An 18,357-nucleotide genomic window follows, 5' to 3' on the forward strand; every position below is an offset into this window, starting at 1 on the left:
TGATAAGTAGTGATTTCGCGAGATGCAGTCAGCACCACAAAAAAAGAGAGAGAGGTTGACAGTTCGGGGAAAAGACAGATACAGACTCCAGCTGAGAGGCTGAAGATACCATTTCCCTCAGTGGCCCCTGGAATACTTTTGTTGACATTGTTTTCAGCTCAGTGCATGCTGTTAACTTGCTTTTACAGTCTGGTTCAACTGGAGAGCCAGCTACAAATAACATTAAATCACTCGGTATTCCAGAGAGTAACCGTCACAAAGTGTTAAGACAATACTGGTTGCAGCGTGTTACTTAGAGACAAGGCAAGCATAAACTACCAACCTCTAAAACAGAACAGCTTTGCTGTCTACCGACAGAAGTCAAGCCAACGTGTAAGGACAATAAAAATGGGCTACAGAAGCAACAACATCAGCACGAGCATAGCCAGTTAGCTGGCTAAGCGAAGCCTTGGAGACCCGAAAGGTATTTTATCAAACGCCTGTTAATGATTTATAGCCGGCATTTGGCATGCAATTTTATTTTGCCGTGTGTCAAACTAGTCCGATTGTCCCAACCTTTGTAAACTAGCTCGTTGAAGAGAGGAAAATAAAAACAGCACGAATTTGTCAGAGATGGCTAACTACATACCCCTTTGTCGGTTATCCTGGAGACCACAGGGATGCATCGATAAAATAATGTAACAGATCGAACTCTTCATAAACAGGCTATACAGTCATTGTTCATTAGATATGCCGTATGGGTTTTCAACCATGTCAAGGTGATGAAGATGCTCGATAGTCCCACTGTCAGCCCAGGATCTGCTCCATGGTCTATTCAGATGTGTTGTCAAGAGCAGCAGTGTGAAGAAAGAAGAAACAAAAACGTTTTTCAAGATGGCTACCACGTGGTTGTTAATTTCAAAATAAGAGTCCGTAGGGAGCGTCTCTTTGAGAATTTGGTTTTCAAGTTACAGGAATACGTCAAGATCTCCCTAAAGATTAGCAACCAGACATTTTAAAAACTATATGTTTAACCACAAGGTGACCAGATACATAGCTGCACTGTCAAAATTCTCAAAAAAGGAAAAGACATCACACAAAATAGAGTGAAGCATGGCAATGTTGTTTACCTGAGAAAATAAAGGCAGGCAGGTGAAAATATCTATCTATGTATCTATCTATGTATCTATCTATGTATCTATCTATCTATCTATCTATCTATCTATCTATCTATTTACCCATTGATTTATGCAAGAATGTAAATCAATCAAGTAAATTAATCACTAATTTTGACTGCTCAAGTTATGATTAATGCAATACAGATCATATAGAAATCTTCAGTGGCAGAGACTACGCAAGTGTGCATACGCAAGATTATGCAAGCCTTTCAGGATTAATTACTGTGCTATTTGAAGCTTTTGATATTTGACAAATAAGCTAATGTAATCACGTCCTACCCTTGAGATCATACCAATAAGATAATGTAATCATATCCCACCCCTGAGAATGTTGTCACATGTCTGATGAAATGTAATTACCGTTTCCATGAACGAACAACAAAAGATCAAAATGTTAAATGTTACCAGTCATCCATTAATCTTATTAAAACGTATTAGTTTGTTCATGTTGGCCACTTCAAATAGATGGTCATAATAAATATCATACTATTCAGATATCTATGAAGTCAGGCATAAATTAGAAAGAACTTTTACCCTGGCTATACAGAAAAGTGTAACAGTTTGAAAGTTTACTGGGACACCTCTCCTCCAAAAACTCAGCTGAATCATCAGCATGGCAATGGGCCATTTTAATTCAATTTATATACAAGCCAAGACACAACATATGTCTTACACTTACTACCATTTGGCAGAAAAAAAATACTGTGGAGTACATGGCCAAATGAATTTATCAGCTTTATCCACTACATCTATTCATTGTATGTAAAATCTATATCCGTATCATGCCGCCTCTCCTCAGTGGAAAGCATTGATGTGGCACCATGTGACACATTGCACAGTGATGGTCCTGTGTGACGGTATCTGTAAGGCTGATCTTACTGGACAAGCGACCACTGAGCAGCTGTTGGAGGCAATATGAGAAATTTATAATAGTAAACAGTTTACACTGACCTGAGTACCTCTGAAATGGCTACTCTCTTTAGCTTTTGGTGTCCACGCCATCACCGATAGCGGACAGCTGAAAAGTCGGGGGGGGGGGGGGGGGGGGGGGGGGGGGGGGAATACCTGTTTCTTTTGCTCAGAACCATGCAAGTGAAGTTTGAACAATATGTTTACCTTGTTTAAACTAAAGAGGTTGTTGATTGCCATCGTCAGTGATTTGGCATTCACAAACCCGTCCAACTGGATGTCAAAGGTACAGTCTGGTGAAAGTGGTGTAATAGCATAGGGAATATTTTTGTGACATGTATTAGGTGCCTTGACAGCAACTGAGCAATCTTTTAATGATGCAGCATATCTGAAAAACACTGCTTCTCAGGTGCATCCATTTATGGCTAGTTTATACAATTTATCACACTGATACTTCCATCAGGAAGCTAATATGCTATGTAGCAAAGCATGCCGTCACCTCAGAGTGGTTCCACAAACAAGACAGGGAGTTTGTTTTACCTGAGTGGTCTGTCCTCAGACCTCAGCCCAGTAGAGAATCTTTGGGGGTGACATGGGACAGGCTATTTTCAGTAGCATTAGCAATCTAATCTGCAGAAATTGCATGATGTCATAGCGTCAGCATGTGCTTGTGGAAACGTTCCAAGACTGTGTAAAATCCTTGCCGGGAATCCAGGCTGTTTGGTAAGTCCGGTAAAATGGTACTGGATGGGTTTACCTAATAAACTGGCCACTCGGTGTACATGAGCATGCACAGATCTGTTTGAAAACCAGTTTCAATCAAAAAGAGAAGAGAAGAACACACAGCATGGTTATCAGATTAGTGAAGGTACATACTGCTGAGATTCTGGGCAATCACAGTGTAATCGCAATACAGGTGATGCTTTGTCGGGATGGATATTAAAGTGCTCACAGTCTTGCAAGTGAGGTTTGTTTGGACAATGCGTTTACCTTGTTTACACTGAAGAGAGTGTTAATACCGACATGATATTCTACATAATACCTGTTGCCAAACCATGAAAAGATCCAGCGCTAGTAGAACATAATAAGCCTTTTGCTCTTACCTAAGATTTATGAAAACTGATGGAGAAGATGATAGTATGTTGGTTGTATTTATACAAGTTTGTGTGCATTGTTCAGTGTAGCTTTAAATAGCCCTAAAAAAGACCGGAAATTGATATTTACAAAGCAATGGCAATGGAGGAGGTACTGACCTCTGTTTAGACAAGGCCTGTGATATGTTACGGGAAGAATTTACTTCCGATCAAGCCGGGGTCTTCAAGTGTAGGGGGAGACTTTATAACTGGACATTTTATCATTTGGATGCATTAATCAGGTCAGCATGTGCGGAGCGCTGTCGGGTACACTGTCGGAGAATGAGACTCCTCAAGGCGGTGTCATAAACCCGATACTTATTAACATTATGATTAATGATGTTTTCTCAGCATTCACCTCCTGGAGGTTAGCACAGCTCTTTTAGCAGATGATGGAGCGCTACTGTATGGAGTAGGGGCAGAAATGTTCACTGTGTGATGCTAAATGTTTAGGAGGTTATACAAGCAACAGAGAAATGTTTACTAGACTGGTAATTGCAGTTCTCAGCTTCAAAGACTTGCAGTAAATTTTTCCATTGGCATGAAATAGGACGTTTGGTTGTCTGATTCTAGCTCATCTTGTTACCCTGGTGTGACCATCCCAGTTTGCATACAGATATTCTATGGAAGATGCAGTGATATGTGTTTTTCTTCGGTTTGACCAATTTTGGCTTTTCAGGCAGGGTACCCCCCCCCCCCCCCCCCTCAAAAAAACCAGGACTAACTCTTTTCCAAAAGGAAGCACATCCAGTTAAGCAAATGATTATGTACCCAGAGGGCTTCTTTAGCATAAATGTCTTTGTCTCTAGACAAACAGAAAGAGCTGCCAACAGTTACAGTTCAAATGCTGACTCAGAGACTATCGGTAAAACTCTAGTCAGACTGAAACTTACTTATGACAGGGGAGCTGGTTACAATCATGGATCCCCTCCAAGTCCCCGCCCGCCCCTTCCTTTAACAGGCATGGCCAGAATATTAAGAAAGGAAAAGCATATTGTTTGGCATAATTTTGGTTGTGTTGTCTTTTTTTTTTTTTTTTTTTACTGGAGTGGACTCCAGAAAACAGCCTTACAGTCTCACCCAGTCAGAGAGTGCTCAAAAACTCTGTTGAAAATACACCACAACTACAAGCCTTCTTTTGACACTTAACACCCTATCCAGAGTCTAAAATAGTCAGTGTCTCCTGCTGAGCTTGTGAGTAACCACTCCAGAATAAAGAGCAGCTTGTTCAGAGCCTTGATAAGCCATTTTCATTTGCCAAGCCTGTGCAGAAAGACAAACAACCACATGGCCACTCTAATCAGTGAGTTTACAGGCCCGTGACTTCTGTTAATTCTCTTGAGGACAGCTACAGTTCTATCCCTCTCTCTCAGTGCAGAAAGATGTTAGTGCATTGTCATAGAGCCAGCGCTGTCCTGCAAATACACATCTACTATGTACCAGTGCCCCCCCCCCCTTCTTTTTGCACTTAGGCAGCTAGGTGTTCTTTATAAAATCTTAAACTACAAGTGTAAAATGCTGAATACACCTCTGATTCTCATATTTTACTGGCAAAATTTTTGAAATATGTTTAAAAGAAATCATATTTGTATCAATTTCCAGTGAAGTCTTTGCTCATAATGTCTCTTTCTTCCAACAGAACTTCATGTTTGAGAATAACTTCAGGACTGAATACAGGGATGTTGGCTGCTAGACAGCCAGAGGCAATTATTCTAACAATAAGTGTACTTGTGCACATTCAAAAATGACATGAATTGAGGAGCAGCTGAATTTCCCTCCACATGTACGAACTGTATGTAGTCTATCCAAAGGTTTTTGTCTCCATTTACTGCACCTCTCAGTCCCGCACAGAATCACTACCCCTCTTAGCACTTTTATGTTGAAAAATGTCTGTTTAGCGGCCATGACGGAAAAAAAAATGCTATTAATTCTGGCTTCACAGTGGTATGCTGCCCTCCCACAGGCTGCTAATGAGTCGGGAAAAGCACTTATGACACCTTTGGAGGTTATGTGTTACTTTGAGAGACTAGGGCATAAAACGGATGAAATGCAAAAATGACAGAAAACTAGTTTTTCAGGTAAGATTTAACACAAGTACGGAGACTGTAGGGATAGCATGTTAGCAAGCTAGTGTGCTAAATTTGCTAGCAAACCAGTAATCAAACAACTAACGCAAGTTAGCTTTGTCCTGGACCAATGAGAGAATTATGCTAATGTTATTTATAACAGCTAATGGCTATTTTTGGCTGCCTCGTTTTGTTGGCTGTGTTGTCAAGCTTATAGAGACCCAGTGATTCGTATCTACTACAGTTAAATTTAAGACGTGCCTTTTTCCATGTTTAACTTGCGGATCCATTAAGTATACAACTTGTTTAGCTAACGGTATTAGCTGGCTAGCTCTCTGTCCATGTAAGCTGCGAAGTAGTGGCTGGGTGGTTCGTTTCCGGGGTGTGACCTGTGACAGTACTTGTGATTATACATTTTGGAGTTTTCTTCATCATTTTGTTTTTGGCTAGTTAGCTGTTTTTAACAGTGATTCTATTTATGTTCAATAAATCTCTCCTGGAACGATACGGCATTTTGGAGAGATGGAAGTATCAAGCTAAGCTACCTTTTATATGTTTCCCTTAGCGACAAACTTGAGGAGCACAACAAAACATGCAACTGCTAGATTTGCGGGGGCGATGAAAACACTAGTCGTGTGCGAATGCGCGAATTCTGCCCTTTCCGTTCGTACTGATATTAGATCACTGGCTGAGTTACTGGTATTGTTCGAATTTTACAATCCTGAGCTGCAGATTAATAAGTGGAATACTTTAGGTATTTAGCTAAGATCCATAATAATGGAGTCTAGATTGAAATAAAACATATGTTCACACCCCTAAAATACACTCAGGACACATTTGTTAATAAACGAAAGAATGGACATGTGGTGATAAAATAGCTTTCTTCTGTCTTCGGACTCGAGGTTATGCGTGCACGGGTCACATTAAATATTGTACATACTGCTGTTTTGAGCTAAATACCAAGAAAAACCCGGACAACAGAGAAATATGTGGGAATGATAGTTTATTGTCGACTGAATTACTGCAACTCGTTGAATTTGATAAGTTCTGTTCTTACGATGTCGCTTGGTTTTTGATATTTGAAAGAGTCAGAAGAGAGGCATTTCAGACAAGTATGAAATAAACAAAATCTAGATCTATTTCCACACTGATGTAACCGTTGCAGGCATGGTGCGCATAGGGTCTGCCCCAAAGGGAACAGAAGAAAACTTGCGTGATGGGCAATCAAGACTTGGAGGATGTATTCGTTGCTGTAATTCGCCCAAAGAGTACAGTCAGTCTGACCTCCAAAGAGTACCGTGCGAAAGCTTATGAGGTAAGAACAATATTAAGTGATAACAAGACAAAGATCCTCATGAATTTTAAACTTTTAAATCGTCAGTTTCCAAGCTGTGTAACTGCAGTTACACATATGGATTTAATTTGTATGTATTTGATGTTGTTAATGATCTTATTCCTCTCAAAAGATCCTTTTGGTGGAGGTTCCTTTGGAAGGAAAAGAAAAGAAAAGGAAGAAAGTTCTTCTTGGGACCAAAATACATGCTGACAGCGATAGAACCAGATCTATTTTGGAATATGTTGATGAAACGACCAAGCCCATATCAAATAACCAAGGTCTAATTGGTGAGTGGTGTAACCTGACATCTGTCTGAAGAGGGCGCCAGAACATAGCTGAGAGCTTGCGGTTTACGTATATCTTTCGCTCCAGCTTAAAACCAGTTGAAAAACAGTCACCAGTCCCATGTATAATTTTCTAACAAAGATGCAAGGAGTATTAGAAATCTGCTAACTGGTATTTTAGGATGTTTTGCAGCATTAACGGTCTGTACTGTCGATTTCCGTTGTGTTTTAATCCAGCAAATGCTCATGCCAGAAATCAAACCCTCAGTAGAAAGTATAAACCAAATTGTCGGTTTCTCTCTTTATCGATCTAACAGCTGTCCTAAAGAGAGTTTAAAAAAAAAAGGTTGTGTATATGAGATTTTCCCAGAAGAACTGAATGGACTATCAGTGTGGTTATGTTCCAGGGAAACGGGTAGTGCACATGAAGAAGTTCCCTTTGGATGGCGAGAATGAGGGAAAAGAGGCTTCTCTATTTATTGTGCCAATAAATGTCAAAGGTACATTTTTTTTTTCACTCTCAAAAATGACAAGTTACTAATGAGGAAAAAAAGAGTTAGTTTATCCACCATTTTCCAAGCAGTTTAATTTTGTTGTGAACCAGAGTAGCCTTCCATTGAGTAACTGCGTAATACTGTTTCTCTAATAAAGATCACGCGGAACTGCGCAAAGTCCTCACACAAAAGTTTTAGGCTTTTTGCTTAAAAGCTTTGGGTTTGAGTAGAATTCTTGAAAAGACTCTGAGACGTTTTATGTGGAGCGTTAAATGTTTTGTGAAGATGTCACACTTAAAACCACTGCTGTGCAGGATGACGTTGAATACTTTGTACGTGTTTTACGACTGTTTTCTTTCTTTTTTTTTTTTTTTTATTTGTCCTCCTCGCAGACAATAGCAAACCCACCTATCACCCTGGGAGTCCCAGTTTCTACTGCTTTCACGACATCATGCGTGTGTGCAGTGAAACCAGCACCCACTTTTCCTCCATTACCTCAAAGATGCTCCTCGCCTTAGACAAGTAAGCCCCCGTTCACACCTGATTTTTGACTCCGCTGTTAGTTCAGTTAGAAAGTAAAGAGATATTCTGAGATATTTAGGAGAAAGTATTCTGTCTAAAAAACGTGGTCTGTGCGGGTCTTTTATTTTGATGCGATTATGTTAATATCGACTACACACTGTTTATTTATTTATTTATTTATTTATTTATTTTTTGGTCCAAGAGGAAGATGGTTCACAGGGTTTTTAACTCGACTGAGAAAACAAAAAAAAAAAAAGCCAAGTGCTGAAAACGAGCAAATATGCTTATATCTTTTATAACTGAGTGACTAAATGAAGTACGATCTTTTTTCCTGGTTGGGACAGCGGGTTTCCATGTGTTGAACCCCATGACAATCTGTCTCTTGACTTTTAAGAATCTGCAGTGTTCATTCAGTTGACCGGCGCCTCTGGAGCATCTGGCTGTGCGATTATGTTGGGAGGTATTTTGGGAAGTCATTGTGATACTTGTGTATTGTTCAGGTGGCTCGCCGAACAGCACACGGTGCCGCACGCCATTCCCGCTCTTTTCCGCCCCGCCCCCGTCGACAGGGTCAAAACCAACGTCAATAACCCCGCCTACGCCACAGAGAGCAAGCAAACCGACGTCTCCCCGCGTATGGCTTACACCGCCCTGGAAATCAAGAGCAAGATGATGTCATTAGAGAAGGCCGACATGTATATTAAGAATCCCCTATATGGCACTGACCTGCAGTATACCAACAGAGTGAGTCAACACTGCCTAGAGACTGCTTTACTTAGCTGTGTGTGGATTCTCTTTTTTTTTTTTTTAATGTATAATTTACATTAAATCTCTATGTGATGTCTTTACATTTCAAAGCAGCGCGTTTGAATAATGAGAGAGGGTTTATTGTGGTAGGTATGCTAAAAGTTGCAGAAAAATCCTGCTCAGAGGTTCGTGGGCCGCATGGTTAAATACATTTATTTATTTATTTATTTTTTGCATTTAGGTTGACAAGGTCATCATTAATCCTTATTTTGGCCTGGGAGCTCCAGATTATTCCAAAATCCAGATTCCAAAGAGGGAGAAGTGGCAACACAGCATGAGCAGTGTGACGGAAGACAAGTGAGAAAAAAAAACTTCCATAAAAGACACAGACAGTAATAAAACAAACAGATACTAATACAGAACAGATCCATTGGTTTTATAGCCACTTAAACTCCACAGGCATTTAGAACTGAGATACAACTATCAGCAAGTAAATATAAAAAATCGCTTAGTGATTTCATAAGCAAACCAATCATTTTAACCCAGTACTGTTCATTAATTTGTTGTGACCACATTCACAATTACTGATTATGTAACAGCTGTGCTTGATGTCACTCGCTATTCCCTCTCTCGCCACCAGAGAGCACCAGTGGGTCGATGACTTCCCTCTGCATCGCAGTGCATGTGAAGGGGACACGGAGCTCATTTCCAAACTGCTGGACAGTGGCTTTTCCGTCAAACAGCTCGACAGCGACCACTGGGCCCCCATTCACTACGCCTGCTGGTTGGTTTCACTGGCTTTTATTTAGGCCTCATTTTAGCCTCTCTCTATAGCTCACTACCTGTATGTTTAATGTTTTCCCCTTTAAGTGAGTCAGAGAAAGTGTGTCTTCTGATCTCAGTGTTACTTTGATTCTGAAGTCAGCATTAGGAAAACAAAACAACAAAAAAAAACCCCAAACAAACAAAAAAAACCCTTTTCCCTAGCTGATGAGAAATGTGTAGTCCACACTGATGTTGTGTGTGGACTGCAGGTATGGAAAAGTGGAGGCTACCAAGCTGCTGCTGGAGAAGGGAAACTGCAACCCCAACCTGCTGAACGGACAGCTCAGCTCGCCCCTGCATTTTGCAGCAGGTGGAGGCCATTCAGAGATTGTCCAGCTTCTTCTGCAACACCCAGAGATAGACCGAGTAAGAGATGCTCCATTACGAGTGATGGCATTTTAAGCCTTTGCCTGTATACGCATCTTAATCAAGACATTTGTTTCTCCATGAGTTGGTAAATATTTAGGAACGTGTCTGTATGCATCTTCAGTTGTTACATAAATATTAAATAAAAGTAACTTATCCTCAAACCATGTCTTTGTTGTAAATTGTAAGTTATGACCGTTTCAGCCATTACAGAGGAAGTTTAAAGTGTGTTAAAACGCAGAACTTTGTTTTGCCTGGTGAGAAACCTGTGACTGTTTTGTGGTTCTTCCTGTTTGAAGCACATTGAGGATCAGCAGAAAAGGTCACCCCTTCAAGTCTGTGAGGAGAACAAACAGAACAACTGGGAGGAAACCATTAAACTTCTCCAGCAAGCCAACAACAAACCGGTTTGTAGAAACATCTTCTACATACACCCATTGATAACACACACCCCTCCACTCCTCTACACAAAGATAAAGAGCAGGATTTAGAAAAGCCTTAAGTATGCAGAAATCTATTCAGCTCATGCCAAAAACCTAACATGACCCATGATTGGTTGGTGTTGATAATACACCATTCATTTCTCATGTAATCAGTTGTGGATGTGTAAGCAGCGCTAATGCATGTTAATAGAATCACTCCCCTCAATCTAGCCCTTTTACTGCAATCGATTTTGTTGAATTTTTCTCGCAAAAAATAGACTTAAGTCGTCGTAATATTCAAATTAATTTATCAAATCAGACTGCCTGCACGCTCTCCGTCAGTGTGCCTGAGATTAATCATGAGGTGTACCCTTTAACTCAGTTTAACTCTATCTCTCTAGACACACTGTTCAAATTGGTGCACTCTGCTTAACCAGCCTCTTGCGTCCTTGATCCCCTACCTGATAAACTTTACATAGAGCTGTTTTCGGTTCTCGGCCCAACAATCTTAAACACTCTAAATATGTCACTTACATCTGGTGTTTTATCCCCCGCTTTTAAAACAGTCGTGATCAGGCCTTTACTCAAAAAACGAACCTTGACCCTCAAGCCTTAAATAATTATAGGCCGATCTCTAATCTCCCGTTTCTTTCGAAAATACTTGAAGAAATTGTAACTGCTCAGCTGATAGCCCGTATGTCCTCTGACAGTCTGTTTGAAATATTTCAGTCAGGCTTCGGGTGTTTTCACTCTACTGAAGCCGTGCTTACCAGAGTAACTAATGATATTTTATTAGCCATGGATGCTGGTGTGACTTCTATTCTTATTCTGCTTGATCTGAGTGCAGCATATGACACGGTCAATCACACTACATTGTTAAAGCGCCTGGAAAATCAAATTGGCATTTGTGGCCTGGTGCTCTCTTGGTTTAAATCTTATCTCTCTGAGAGAAAGCAGTGTGTCCACTATAATAATGTGACCTCTGAATACCATGAGCTTAACTATGGTGTTCCTCAGGGATCAGTCCTTGGCCCTCTTCTATTCTTTATTTACAATGTCCCTTTGGGTGACATAATTTGTAGTCACAACATTAACTTCCATTGTTATGCTGACGATACTCAGATTTTCTTAACTATCCAGCACAATGACCGCTCTGAATTGCAAGGGCAGATTTTAAGGTCCTCTTATCAACATATAAAATGTTACATGGGCTTGTGCCTTCCTGCCTGTCTGACTTAATTACACCCTATAACCCCCCCCCCCCCCCCCCCCCCCCCGCTCCCTGTGCTCTCAAGATTCTGGACTATTAGTCGTTCTACGAGTTAAAAAGAAGTCAGCTGGCAACCGAGCCTTTTCCTACCACTCTCCCTCACCCTGGAATGGTTTACCTACAGAAGTTAGGGAGGCAAACTCTCTCCATACCTTTAAAACCAGATTAAATACTTATCTACTTTCTCGAATTTATGGATAATATCATTTAGATTTGACTTTGTTATGGACATGTAAAGCCCTTTGAGACTATAAATAGTGATATTGGGTTCTAAGTAAACTTGTATTATTATTATTATTATTATTATTATTATTATTATTAATAGAATACTGAATGAGGCAGTTAGTGAGAGGGATGTCGTGTGTGTGTGTGTGTGTGTGTTGGTGTAGTACGAGAAGGTGCGGATCTATCGTATGGACGGCTCGTATCGCTCGGTGGAGCTGAAACACGGCAACAACACGACGGTGCAGCAGATCATGGAGGGCATGCGTCTCTCTCAGGAGACCCAGCAGTACTTCACCATCTGGATCTGCTCCGAGAACCTCAGTACGTACACCACCTCATTTCTCACACCCCTGACCCGATCCGCTTCATTAGGACCGCTCCCTCAGACCCAGGTTCTGCTTCTGAATCATATCAGGACAAGCTTATTTGATTATGTGTGTTTAATGGACTTTTTTTTGGCACCGCCAGTACATTAAGTTAAATTCTGCAATGATCTTTTTTTTTTTTAAGTTAATCTGGCTCATTTAAGACATATTCATCTGCATATTGTATTGTTTAACCCACAAGTTCTGTGTACCTGTGTGTGTGTGTGTGTGTGTGTGTTTTTCTCCTCCTCCTCTCCCAGGTCTGCAGCTGAAGCCGTACCACAAACCCCTGCAGCACCTGCGTATCTGGAGTGAGATCGTGACTGATCTGACTGCCCTGGACCCGCAGAGAGAGAACCCTCAGCTCTTCCTGCGGAGGGATGTACGACTGCCCCTCGACATCGAGAAGAAGGCACGTCCTTGACTTTTTTCCCCTCCTCCTTACTCATCCCATCTTTTGTCAGGGTCACACTCAATTAACACAGAAAGCTCTCTGGAAAATGTAATAACATACTTTACACTTTGATATCATATTCCGGCTAATTTCTCATGCCAGCACCCTTCAGCACAGCGATAAGAGGAGAAAAAGGGATCCAGCGGGTGTAAAGGAATTCAGAGTTGACTTTATAGCAGACAAGACAGACAGACTGGGATGGGGTAAAACAAACAGAAGCAAAAGATTGATATAATACAAGGTGATTTGTGTAAGAGCTATACCCTGCATGGTCGTGTGGAAAATAGGTTTTATCTGCCTGGATACGTAAGTATTGATTAATGTCCCAAAATAATTTATTGTTGAATCATTTTTATTGATTGGCTGATTGAGATATGCCGTGGAAATGTGTTATTTATCGTGTATGTTGTGTATGTATTTGTTTGTGTGTGTGTGTGTGTGTGTGTTAGGTTGATGACCCGTTGTCCATTCTCATACTGTTTGATGAAGCTCGTTACTGCCTGCTGAAGGGCTTCTTCCCAGCGTCAGAGAGCAAACTCATCACTCTGGCCGGACTCTTACTGCAGATCATCTACGGCAGCTACGACAGCAAGAAACATAAACAGGGCTTTCTCAAGTATGTCTGTCTCTCTCACTCTGCCTCTCTTTCTCTCTCTCTCGCTCTCTGTCTGACTCTCTGTCTCTCTGTCTGTGGGAATAAGTCTAAGTCTAAATAAGTCTTGTAACCGTCACCAATGTTACTGCATTTTTTTAAACTCTAATTATATGGGCACTCTTTTTTTTCTGTGTCCAACAGTGAGGAAAATCTGAAATCTATCATTCCCATATCCAAAGTGAAGAGCAAAGCACATCAGTGGACCAATAAGTTACTTCATGAATATAAGGTAGGAAGCAGCGTTGGATATGGACCTTGTACTCTTTACTTACTTGCTTAAAACGGTTCGATTTGAAAAAGGTTTCAGTTATTCTGAGTTTTCTGTTTTCACGTGAGCAGGTCTTATCCGTCATGCTGATGAGAAGAATGTCCATCAGCGCAGTTCAGGTTTATTTGTATTGTGTTTTCTGACAATATTTTGACATTGTTTCAAAGCTGCTTTAGAAAATTCCAGATCTGAGACCCCCCTCTCCCCAGTACTGACGCCTGAGGCAGCAGTAGCCAGGAGACACTCCCTGTGGCTATAATTTGCACAAACCTGAAAGAGGAATGAAGATCAAAAAGGGGAGAGTCTGTCCTCCTGTGACTAACATGTGGCAGTCAGAGTAGGTCAGAGTAGTCACAGAAAGAAGACAGCAGATTTCCGTTTTTAAAACAACAACAGCGTCAGTCAGCGGTCGCTCGCGTCCGAAATCGTTCCAAACCGTCCGAAACTGAGGACTGAGACAACTTCGGGGCCGAAAACGTAAAATCGGTCAAGCGTTCCCGAGGTAAGTTCTGGAGATGACATGTCTTTCCTCGTGCTGCCGTCCTCTCTCTAGAGTCTGAGCACCAATGAAGCAGTGAGTAAAGAGATGCACCATCTTCAGAGGCTCTTCCTCCAGCACTGCTGGGACATCCCCACCTACGGCGCCGCCTTCTTCACCGGACAGATATTCACCAAAGCCAGCTCCAGCACTCACAAAGTCATCCGCGTCTACGTGGGCATCAACGCCAAGGGCCTGCACTTAATGAACATGGAAACCAAGGTGAGATAGTACACCTGAAACACGCACATAAACCAGACAAATTGGACGGATGTCCGGTTCTAGACCGAAACGCGTGACATTTCTACGAAACGCAATATCAGCGCAGAACCTTTCTTGGGTATTTCATGCCAGTTTTATGTAAGTTTTTTTTTTTGTTTGTTGCTGTTTGGTTCTCCAAACAGTTCGTACATCCTCAGAATTTCAGTGGAAATCTCAAACTTTTTTTTTTAGATGTAGGACGGAGCAGGGTTTTTTTTTTTTTTTTTTTTTTTTTAGCATTGTCAGTGAAGGCAGCTTTTGATTGTTATTCAGTTTGTAAGTAGTCCGCTCTCTCTGCTGGAGTTAGAGCGGGCGAAGTGGGGAAAGCACTTCCTGTTCCCGCTCAGTTAAGATGCCCTGTGTTTTTCAGGCTCTTTATCTGAGCTTTGAGTATGGATCCTTCATGTGGCAGCTGGGACAAGCCGACCAGTACGTTCAGATTCACAGCCTGCGGGACAAAAAGAACTTTGTTGTGCACACCAAACAGGTACCCTGGTGTATTTGTGTGTTTAATGAGGATCGATTTTCCTTTTTTTTTCCCTCCTCTCTCCAGTGTGTATGTCTATATCTTAGTGTAATGTAAGTGACAGTGTGGTGGTATATAATGTTTTTTTTTCCTTTGTTTTTTTTTTTTTTCCCTCTGCTACAGGCTGGTCTCATCGTTAAGCTTCTGATGAAGTTGAGTGGACAGATAACACCAAATGACAGAGGTCCATCAGACAAATATGCGTATGGCTAAATAACAGCATCAAACAAGACATGTTTTTAATTTGTTAACTGTGTGCCTACCATTGTATTTTGTTACTTGGATTTTTTTGTGTTTGCGTTGGATTATTATTATTATTTTTTTTTTAAATTCTTTTTAATGAGGAAGGACAGTTTTACCAAATACACACAAAAGATAACATTACATATCTTGATCAGTCTGCTTAATTCATTGTTTCAGGATCATTATGTATATGTTTTTATGCTGTATATGATATGAGTTTTGAATACATTTTATAACACCACATTTAAAGTCCCCCCCCCCCCCAGTATTTTGTGTAAATATGTGTATTGAATGGTTCCATTTTAATAAAATTAATAAATCATACATCACTGGGAACAAATGTTTTTTTTTTTTTTTTTTTATACGGGTTTACAAAGATAGAATAAAGAGGATATGACTCCTAGCTTGTGAAAATCATACTTTATAACTTTAAAGTGATGACCTCATCGAAAATTTGACTTAAACTCAAATGGGAATTCATTTTTATCGTTTACCTGAAGCGTTTACTTTACATAATGGAATGGAAGATGCATAGAAAGGCGATATGCATACTAGTGTGCACCTTTGGGAGCATGACATTAGCATTAACTGCTTAAATGAATGTTAGGCAACAGAAGATAATTGACTAAAAATAACAAATATGGCTTATGAAAATGAGAAAGTATAACAGTAACAACTGTGGCCTATGCAAACTTAAACATGCAGGATGCCTTGAATTTTGATGTGAAAGCATAATACTTGAAAAGGTCTTTCTGTCGTGTACTGTAACAGAGATTGTGCCCTATATTTTGCAAAGAACTGGAATTTTTGCCTTTTGTTGCAGTGACATTACACTGAAAAGAAAAAGGTTTCTCATGCTTTTCTACCCTGACAAATCCCAGGATTTCAGTCTAAACCTCACATGAACTCCAACCAGGCCTAATGACTGAATGCTATGAGGATTCCTCAGTGCCGATTTATCAGTTTTAAACTACCTTCTGCAGGCCGAGGTTCCTAGAGTCAAAATAACACACTGAATGTATTCTATGGATTTGAACAGGATTGCTCGAGCGACTCCAGGCTCTAGTTCAAATGCGTCGAGTGCCTGCCTGGCTGCATAAAAGACCAGATTAAAAAAACAAACAAACAAAAAAAACAACCCCCCAAAAAACCCTGATCACCTGCCCATAGAATGCGACAACATCAGACAGGCAAAAGACATCATACAGCACTAAGAAGTTGCTTGTGAGGAAGAATGACAGCCAAAACTGCAAAAACAACAAATGTTTTCGTTTCAGTAAATGCCACCCCGTTTTCGTGACCTACTTTGACTCCAAAAATGGCTCCTAAAATCTCATTGGCTCAACGCACGGGGGGGGGGGGGGGTAAGGGGCTGTGAGGAGACGTCTCTGCCAACGTTGTCGAGAGGCTGCAGCAAACATCTTGCGAACGGCAGGCTCTGTACACACTTCAGTAATACAGGTATAAGAACACATCGTTCCCAGATCCCTGAATGAACCGTTCGTACCTTTGCACGTGCTAAAATGCCTGAAACAATTTTGGTGTATCCGGCCTAGCGAATCAAATTTCACAGTTACGTTTCACCGCAAGTCCGTGTTTTCGCCACCAGATGTCACCGACGCTCTATCGTCAGTAAAATCTAAACGCTTCTCTACTGCAGAGGAGCAGTTGATCTGTGCTGCCGTATAACTCCAACTTACACTTTTATCGAAGAAAGGGACAATGACAGTGATTAGAATGCTCTGCTTGGATAGACAGAATTTTCTAGGATAATCATTTGAAATCTTCTTGTATAACCACCCTAATCAAACAGATTGTGCATTCGTGTTGGGTCTTTGAGTGTCTGGCCGTATCCCAATACCTAAATGTTCTTCCTTGGATAATGGGAGTAAGCAGGCACGGTAAACAAAGGTATTGTAGGAAAGGCTATACAATGTTTTTGCTTTCATCCATGGGATGAGAGGCATTTCTGAATTCCTAAGCATTTGGAATTTTTTAAAAAGAGCATCGGGCCAGAGCCAAGCAATTTAATTTTCAAAAGCTTGTTTGGACCTTGTCTGTTTGCCAAATGGTTCTTTTGAGAAAACTGTAATAATGTCCTGAGATGTTTCCAAGTACTTTCGGCGAGATGTAACAAAAGCAATAGGACAAACGGCTCATACCGCTGTCGACAACAACACAGGGCAGATCTTCTACGGCCATGGTTAACCCAATATGTACATACTAATGATGCGCCAATGATCATGCCTGATTTGCATTCAGACGTTGCTGATATCTTTCAACTGAATGTTCATCATGCTGGTGGCTATTGCGCACTTTGTACGTTGTAGTATACATGGAAGTAATTTTTTACCGTGTTACGTGAGAGGCATTACATGTTCCAATGAAATACTCCAAATGGTTTAAAGAATAAAATCTACTAAAAAACGAATTAAGAAAGCTGTTAAACATAGTGGCAGTTGAACTGGAATATATAATTCCACCACGCTCCCTCACGACTTTTATTTTCAGATAAACCGTGAGGGTGACAGCGTTTTTCTGTAATGTTTAAGTGAAATAAAGTCAGGCAATGCCTTCTGCATCTGGAGCCTGTGTCATTGTCGCTGTACTTTTCTTTGTACACGTCATTACGCCAAGCACATAATCACACTGCTGTTTGACTAATAGTGTCTGACTGATTTTTACTTATTTCGATACTTTTACGCATTTTTGCTAGAGAACACTCCAAGAAATTGGCAGTGGGAAACAAGGGAATTCCAACAGTGAGTGAAATATTATACTTAGTTCAAATTCTGCTGTGTCTTTTTCTCGAGTGAGGATGTCTGAGAAAAAATAGAGAGAGAGAGAGATGGGAGCAGCCTCTTGAGAGAGTGAGAGAATTGCTCAATACATTGTATGAGAAACACTTTTAAAAAAGTGATTATTTTCAGTTTTAGAGCACAAACACAGGTCGCTTAGTAATAGAATACTAATAACTGACAATGCCACAGTGAGACTTAATGGAGTGCGCAATCACTGGTCAAAACCTGCAGTTCAGTGCCTCATGATTGGGTCCTGGCAACCTTAGTGTGGACTACTCAGAATCTTATTGATTTTTAAAAAAAAAAAAAAAAAAGAAAAGAAAAATCGGGAACTTACTCATTAGGCCATCTATCGTAAATTCAGATTTTTCACAAGCTTAACTTTGCATTAAACGGATTATTTCACAGGGCAATTTGAAATACTATTCTGCAATTACACTTTATGAATTACTTTAATTAAAGTTGGCCTACATTAAAAGTAATGTTGTGT

General features: G+C 40.6%; 1 protein-coding gene across 2 annotated transcripts; it reads left to right on the plus strand.

Moving 5' to 3' along the window:
- The first annotated feature begins 5,196 nt into the window (after nt 1–5,196).
- Nucleotides 5,197–15,048, plus strand: krit1 (KRIT1 ankyrin repeat containing). Of its 2 annotated transcripts, XM_030789012.1 has the most exons (17): nt 5,197–5,277; nt 6,431–6,580; nt 6,732–6,888; nt 7,293–7,385; nt 7,772–7,901; nt 8,402–8,645; nt 8,890–9,005; nt 9,289–9,432; nt 9,683–9,839; nt 10,139–10,246; nt 11,921–12,077; nt 12,382–12,533; nt 13,025–13,191; nt 13,372–13,459; nt 14,052–14,258; nt 14,668–14,784; nt 14,947–15,048. In XM_030789012.1, exons 2-17 carry the CDS (start codon nt 6,482–6,484, stop codon nt 15,034–15,036), a joined length of 2,226 nt encoding a protein of 741 aa, XP_030644872.1. In that variant the 5' UTR covers nt 5,197–5,277; nt 6,431–6,481; the 3' UTR covers nt 15,037–15,048. The 2 variants fall into 2 exon arrangements, with proteins under 2 accessions (XP_030644872.1, XP_030644873.1); XM_030789013.1 differs by lacking the exon at nt 5,197–5,277 and having other exon boundaries at nt 6,416–6,580.
- Nucleotides 15,049–18,357: the final 3,309 nt, after the last annotated feature.

The sequence above is a fragment of the Chanos chanos genome, chromosome 12, assembly GCF_902362185.1.
Source record: "Chanos chanos chromosome 12, fChaCha1.1, whole genome shotgun sequence".
Classification (NCBI taxonomy): Eukaryota; Metazoa; Chordata; class Actinopteri; order Gonorynchiformes; family Chanidae; genus Chanos; species Chanos chanos.

Excerpts from the sequence above, each read along its gene's own strand:
- krit1 (XM_030789012.1), top strand. The coding sequence starts at position 6,482 with ATGGGCAATCAAGACTTGGAGGATGTATTCGTTGCTGTAATTCGCCCA. Across the intron at positions 7,902-8,401 it reads ATGCTCCTCGCCTTAGACAA|GTGGCTCGCCGAACAGCACA; the intron begins GTAAGCCCCCGT and ends TGTATTGTTCAG. Across the intron at positions 9,840-10,138 it reads AACACCCAGAGATAGACCGA|CACATTGAGGATCAGCAGAA; the intron begins GTAAGAGATGCT and ends TCCTGTTTGAAG.